Source organism: Pollicipes pollicipes, unplaced genomic scaffold (assembly GCF_011947565.3).
Source record: "Pollicipes pollicipes isolate AB1234 unplaced genomic scaffold, Ppol_2.1 Scaffold_4295;HRSCAF=5057_pilon_pilon_pilon, whole genome shotgun sequence".
Classification (NCBI taxonomy): domain Eukaryota; kingdom Metazoa; phylum Arthropoda; class Thecostraca; order Pollicipedomorpha; family Pollicipedidae; genus Pollicipes; species Pollicipes pollicipes.
In genome coordinates this window covers 39154975-39162426 of record NW_023596461.1, presented here as the reverse complement: position 1 = coordinate 39162426, position 7452 = coordinate 39154975, and the positions used below count along the sequence as shown (strand labels likewise).

The 7452-nt window shown below is 51.4% G+C and overlaps 1 protein-coding gene across 1 annotated transcript in view; it reads left to right on the top strand.

Moving 5' to 3' along the window:
* The window catches only part of CtsK1 (C1 family peptidase 26-29-p), an 18855-nt gene extending 16674 nt beyond the window's left edge, over positions 1-2181 (top strand). Inside the window, exons 11-13 of the mRNA XM_037219350.1 lie at positions 85-172; positions 717-879; positions 1279-2181. Coding sequence (XP_037075245.1) covers positions 85-172; positions 717-879; positions 1279-1463 — 436 coding nt within the window. The 3' untranslated portion in view covers positions 1464-2181. The remainder of the gene's footprint in view (positions 1-84; positions 173-716; positions 880-1278) is intronic.
* The last annotated feature ends 5271 nt before the right edge of the window (positions 2182-7452 follow it).

The window sequence follows — 7452 nt, the reverse complement described above, 5'->3', positions numbered from 1 at the left end:
TCTTTCCGCCCTTCCTTCCTTCCTTCCTTCCTTCCTTCCTTCCTTCCTGTAACCAGTCTCACGTGGTTTCCGTCTGGCCGCCAGATGGATTTTGAAGCACGGCCTGCCGACGGAGGACAGCTACGGACCGTACCTCGGCTCGGACGCCTTCTGCCACGCTAATCAGTCGCAGGTGTGTCCCCGCCCCGCCCGGTCTCTGACGTGAGTGGTACAGGACCATCTACCCCCTCTGTGTGCCGTTTGAGCTGCTCTGCCGACTCTTCATCGACCTTTTCTACCAAAAATAGGTTCAGAGGAACCAAAGGGCTTTCGTGGTGAAATAGATCGTTCCAGTGGCTTGATCTGCAGGCTTTTGTTTTGCTGCATGTCTTGTCAATTTGCATGTATGTTCTAGTTAGATGCGAATGGCTTCTGTTAGTGCGTTTTGAAAATAACCATCGTGTAAATGACAGCTGTATGCTTGTCCGAATTCGGGCGATCATTTCGATACTGGTAATGACAATTGCAGTACTATGCGAAGGCTGTCAGTCTCAGCACTGAGTTGAGGGCGTAGCGTTTCTGCGATGCCTCATGAACACGGCACGGAGCTCGTGCACCCGAATCACTCGAGTACTCGTGGTCTGCTCGTCAGACCGGCGATTTGTGCGTCGTGCGTACGTGCGTGCGTGCACGCGTGAGTGACTCCGACCACGGCCTGCCGTCTCGTGCGCCCGCAGACTGGCGCCGTTCACATCACCGACCACACGGACGTGCCCTCGGGCAACATCAAAGCGGCCATGTACGCGCTCTGGAGGCACGGTCCGCTGTCCGTGGCCATCGATGCCTCGCACCGCTCCTTCGTCTTCTATGCCAACGGTGTCTACTACGAGCCCGCCTGCGGTGAGTGTGTCCACTGCAGGCCCGTCTGCGGTGAGTGTCTTTCTACGGGCCTGCTGCGGTGAGTGTGTTTGCTACGGGCGTATCTGCGGTGAGTGTGTCCACTACGGGCTCGTCTGCGGCGGGTGTGTTCACTACGGGTCTGTCTGTGGCGTGTGCGTCCATCACCAGCCTTCCTGTGGTGTCTACTACTGACCCGCAAGCAGCGTCCGCTGAGATCACCTACCGGCCTGGCCCACCGGCCTTTGAATCCGTGTCTCCCCCCTCTCGATCCGTGCGTCTCCTCTCTGAGTCCGTGCCTCTCTCCTCTGAGTCCGTGCGTCTCCTCTCTGAGTCCGTGCGTCTCCTCTCTGAGTCCGTGCCTCTCTCCTCTGAGTCCGTGCGTCTCCCCTCTGCCCCCAGGAAATGACCCGGATCAGCTGGACCACGCCGTCCTGGCTGTCGGCTTCGGCGTCTTGGACGGCGAACCCTACTGGCTAGTGAAGAACTCGTGGTCCACCTACTGGGGCAACGACGGTTACGTGCTGATGTCGATGAAGGACAACAACTGCGGCGTCGCCACGGCCGCCACGTACGTCACGGTCTGAGCGACGCGGCTGGGATGCCGCGAGCGGGCGGCGCAAGCCGGTGGCAGGGAGAGCGGAGAGGACCCCTCGGCCGGTGTGCGTGCGTCCGCAGCGAGGGGTGTGACGCAGGCGCGCTCGCGGACCGAGGAGGCGGCGCGGCGCGAGCGGGCCCTGCCAGAACGCGCGGCGGGTCCGACTGTGGGAATCGGCTGGCCGCCGCCGTTGCTGTCGGCCACTGCTTCGTGACTTATTCCTTTCTCTCTCTCTTCTCGCTGCCCGTAGCCGTGGGCGACCAAGTGGGTAACTGCTGAATATGCGGCGTCCGGCTCTACCGGAAGGGGGCGTGCTGCAGGCTGCCATTTTCTGGATCTGCCTGGAATTGAGCGCTGCTGAGCGCTTATGCATATATATATATATATATATATATATATATATATATATATATATTTATATATATATATATATATATATATATATATATATATATATATATATATATATATATATATATATATATATAGCAGCACCGGAAACGGGAGATTATCATAGGCAAGGTATAAGAGCTCCGGCAAGTAGTCCTCGGATCTCTATATGTATCTCATTCGCATCTGTTATCGTATTGTGTCTGATATTTCGAGGCACCAGACGGTGTCTTTCTGAATTGAGATTAATGCATATACTCGTCTGTATCTCTGAATGGTACCATGCATGATTTGGGAAGTACATTTCTAACCGTCCATGTGTTTCCTTGACGCTGTGGAGCTTCGTGAAAACTGAGGAATGTGTCGTTCCAGCATAAAGGCCGATGTTTGACTGATGGAGACTACACCTCGAACATCACCACTTCGCGTTGGCGATTGGCACTAGCAGCTTGCACTGCCGCGTGGCAAATATAAAGCCAAGGACAAAATTACGATGCGAATATCCGAATAAAATCAGGCACAGGGAGCCATCAAAGTATGCTGTCGTAGCTGGTGTCGAGGTGCATAAGCTGAAATAAAGCGGCAGCTGATGCGATCAATAAGTTCACAAACCGGCAAGCTGGCGACTTTTGGGCCGTGTGTCCGCGTGCGAGGTCGTCTGGGATGTGTTTCACTGTAATATATGGAAGTGGCACATGTAGCGTGGCAGTAAAATGTCCATTATTATACGCAGTTGTCTTCATTGAATGGCTCGTGTCGTGGACAAAACGATAATAGACACCATAGCGCGGGGTCTGCATGTGTCGGCGTAGGACGGATGCGAGGTAAATGGGCTGGCGCGGCTGGGCGCCCGGGATAACGGGTCAGCACGGGTTCCCACGGCCCGTGGGAACATCGTCAGACGGACCTGGTGGAGACTGTGGAAAAGTCAACTTATGTTAAACAAATATTCAATATGACCAAACAAAAAGGCACGCCTTGGATCCTGGTACTCTGCATCGAGGAGCTGGAAGTTGCGACACAGTCGCGTCCAGCACATGTGGCAGCAAGCACTGGGTGTAGCGTCAAGCCACACGCTAAAGATAACAACAGCTGCCTGTGCCCGGGTTGTGGGTTCCTTGCTCTCAATTGTATAACAGCTGAGATGATCGTTGCTCCAGCAGGTAAGACACTGACTCTCCATCCATGAGGGGTCTCGTTTTCGGGCCTAGACACGCGAACCGCTTTGCTCTCTCTGCGTTGCGATCAGCGCCACCGGTCGGGAGCGAGGGGTTGGTGATCATGGCAGCTGTGTCAGGAAATAGCGACGTGGGACACGACGGCGTGCCACAGTCGGGCGTCTGCACTGCGTGCGACGTGATATTCCATGCGTGACATCCTTTCGCGGATGAATACGTGTGCTCTCTGAATAATATTTTCTGTTGAACTTGCCCGACTGGACGTAGGCAACGATATTGCCCTTCAGCCCGGTAAGTCTAGCTCGAGACAGCGTCGGATTTCAAAAGGAACAGGGGCTGCTCATCCAAGGTGTCATTCGATGGCGAAATGTTATGCTAAACCCGAAATGCATACCCGGTATTCCTTGGGAACGTCATCTGGTACCTAGTGAAAAATTCACCTGCACAAAAAGCGGGGGATTTGTTCTGGGGCTGTTTGAAAGCACGAGAATGCAAGAAAAAGCAAGAGATCAAATGCGTCGAGTTCCGACGTTTTTACCTCTTCTGGTGCTGGCCGATCTTTATCGTACATTACGGACTGAGGCAGAGGGATCCGAATGTGTCGGTCTATCATGCCTGGTTCCAGTGGCAGAACGGCATATACGCTTAGCTCTAAGCGTTTACATTTTTAGTTCCCCTTCCGCCGAAAGAGGTGAGGCGGAGTTTTTGTTCTCCCCTGTGCTCAGGTAGCCGCGATATCGGCGTCCGAATACACAATCGAAATGCATTTAGCCGAAGCTATTTTTGTTGATGTGTCTTTGTTGCTTTGTCCAAAAGTCGGAATAACAAAAGTCGAACGGCAATTTATGCACATGCTTTTTTGGCGGCGCATCAAATTTAGGGAATGGTAATAAGTGAAATGCATATTTGCTGAATGCTCTTTTTCCAAAATTTGTAAAACACATTTGTAAAGCACTTAGCAACTGTTCACAGTCACGTTCCCTTTCGTAGATTTTATTTTTTACATGTTACCAACAGAAGTTAAACTTCCCGAACAGTCCCTGACGACTGGAGGCTAACTTTTCGCGTGTTTGCACAAAAACGGGCGACCCATGGCTGCAATAACTTTCCACTAATGCTGCTTCACCATGTTTCAGAACTGCGCGAGAAAATTATCATGAGCCAGCTTATCGCGCATCTGCGTCAAAATGACGTCATAAGCGACAACCAGCATGCGTAAGTCTGGTCGCCCTACCGAGACAGCCATCGCTGCCGCATCGTTCGTGGCAGTTCATGTGGGCAAGGGTCATGTATCCGTCGCTTCCACAGATCTCCCTAACACTTTTGATAAGTCAGCTATCCCAGGCTGTTTCACGACCTAGGTGGTGCTGTTTTGACCCCGCCTGGTTCTTCAGCTATTTGGCGGATGGAAAGCAGCGCACGAGAGCAGGAACGACAGTGCTCCCAGCAACGCGGGTGGCGCTCGGGGGGGGGGAGGGGGGGGGGGGGCTGGCCGTGCTGATCTGTTTTTGTTCTGTACGAATACTCTCATGCTGACTGCAATCCTATCAGCTACATTGACACTCCAGATCATGGGCGCCACTCAATCAACGATGTAAAAAGGATGACGACTCGCCTCGAAACCAATCACTCTCGTTTGCACACGTGGTACCGAGCAAACCAGCTATGACCAAACGCCTCCAAAACGCAGTAAGACATCTGCGGCACTCCACAGCTACAGCGCCAACTGCCAAACATGACACTGTGGCAGATCGGACCGAAGCGACCGCAGTTCACTGTTTGAAAAACCTGGGCGTGAGAATGGACTCCAACCTAGCCTGGTCTATTAACGTGCTGATGGCGTCTCCGAAACGTGCGACAAAATGCGTTCCCCCTGGTAAAACACGGAAATCTCTTGACAGACATGGTCGTACAGGCGCGTACAGCGGCAAAACGTTCCAAATGTCTCGACCATGGTACTACGGTAATCATGTCATCTTCGCCCTGTGAGGGAGCCTTAGAGGTCCCCGAATATCTCGGAAATTAAGCGAGCCAGAACCGCAGCGGAGAAGCTACAGACGGCTTTCGTTAAACTGCGTCAGCTGGATGTGGCTGAAGTTGCGAATGTGACATTTGAAGGTCAGACCGGGCCGTAGAGGTCAAATCAACACCAAACAGCTTATCCCTCTGGCTATCTCAAGATGCCGTTGAAGACTGTTGTCTATGGGCAAACTGCGACAACGGTGTTGATTTTCGCGACGATTAAAATCTGTGATCATTAGCGCCACGAACCCTTACGATGACTAAACCGAATCCAAGAGGCCCTGACAGATAAAGGGCCTTATCGCAAGTTGTTTGACCATCCCATTCCAAATTCCGATACGCCACAACTGAAGAGATCCAAAACATGGATCAGCCTGCACGCAAAACGCGCAAAACGCATAAAAGTTGTCCCGTTGCTTGTCAGGCCGGCCTGTCCAGATGTTTTTGCGTTCTGCCCCATTGCTCCGACTTCAGAACGTCGTTTAACCGAATGCTATTTCGTTGAATGACTTTGCTGCCATTTCTTTTCGCCGTCATGTTAAAAAGGCGAACGACGAAGGCAAACAATATATTAACATCCCCTTCTGACGACGTGTAAATTGTCGAAACGCCAAATTGCTAGAAACGAATTGACCGCCGTGTTAGGGATTTAGACAAATCACAAGAAGACGAACCGAAATCACCGAATAATTAATAGCATGCCTTTTTGTCGAAACGTGACTTTGACGAACGGCAATTAGACGGATGCATATCAATCAAACCCCTACTAGCCGAACTGATCATCCATAAACGTAATTTGGATTGCTTGAATTTTCAAGTGCTCCCCTTTTTTACACCGAACCCCCTAACGATCATGGATTCTGATAAAATAAAATAAATTTAAATGAGACGGATTCTGTAGGCCGACAAGCATGATCCAGAGCCAGATGATGGATAACCTTACAGTATTTCTATCGAATGCACACGGCGCGCTCTCCGCGTGCCATTGTAAGTGTTGTCCCATGCTGCCGTATGTTTGCCGCCACTCACGCAGCAGGCCGCCCGCACTCACTAATGCGCCGCGTATGTCCCCTTGAAGACGAATAATAAAAAGGTTGCGGCCGGCCTGCCCATAGCGTCATGTTCAAGACTAAAGCGGTCCGGGAAAACGGATGTGTTCGCGCGCGAAGAGTGCGACTTTATGCATTTTCTCTCAACATGCAGCATTGGGATTTATGTGCTAGAAACATCGCTTTCTTAAATGCAAAATTGCAGTTGTGTAGGCGTCTTGTTTTTGTGCAATGCACAGTGGAGGAAACCGATTCGTTTTGCAATTTGTGTTCAATGCGGTCGAAATCCTTGAAACCTGTAATGTCGCCGCGTGGTTGGTGTGCGTTACCGATCACTTTATTACAGCGATTTTGATACACCTGCCTATTGAAGAAGACGCTTTTTAATTTGGAGCTGTGCCCTGCGCTGTGCGCTGAAGTAGCGAGTTGGCGAATTGTCGCGTGTCAGGGTTATTAAGCTTCCACCACCTGGATGTAGTTTCGCAAGTAGGTTTTGGAGCGACCGAGCGGAGAAAATGTTCAACCTTTGCTTTAAAATGTACTGAAAAGCAGTGCTCTCCTCGGATTTGATCCACTTTCCTCTAAACCTTAGGAGCTAAAAAACCCAACTGGATACGAAACCATACCACTGCTCCAATACGTTCCCTCGCTCTTTCTTGCTCTGCGAAAGATATCGCCGAGCATCATTTTGTTGGGTGTCGGTGGACAAAACCAAGTTTCGGTAATTGACGCAAGGTCGATGACATTTGGCTTCAAACAGTGTTGGACGCGTACGGCTTCGGGCATGCAGAATATAAGCTGATAGGTGCGAGCATTGAAGGCTGGCACGGAAACCTCGCGCTGCAGTGGCCGTAAGGCGGGCTGCGGGATGCGACACGGCACCCGCGTCAGGCATGTTCGACACGGCTAGTGTTGTGTCGGCGCGGGGTCGGTGGTGGTCATTGTCGGACAATTACCGCCACCGGTTTACTTCGGCTGGTGTCGATTGCCAAAGTTTCGCAATTGTTCCACTAAACGTTCACGTCAAAGTGGAGGTTGCCACATTCCAAGGGTTCTTTCCGGCGAGTAATTTCGTCACGTTATTGGGTGCTAGTGTTCGACCGGCGGGTTTTCAGCACAAATATAAATAACTAGATGGATATTTCTACGTCCTGCTTGTACGTAGTCCCCAGAAGTTTGAGGAAATAAACTTACCGTTGCGGCAGAGTTGGGCGGGGGGGGGGGGAGTTGCACTTTGGGGGTGGGGTGGGAGGGGTGGGGGCAGTGACCCACCCAAAATGATGCAAATCAAGTCCTATGCCAAACTTACAGACTCATACACAAAATGAACACGTCATTG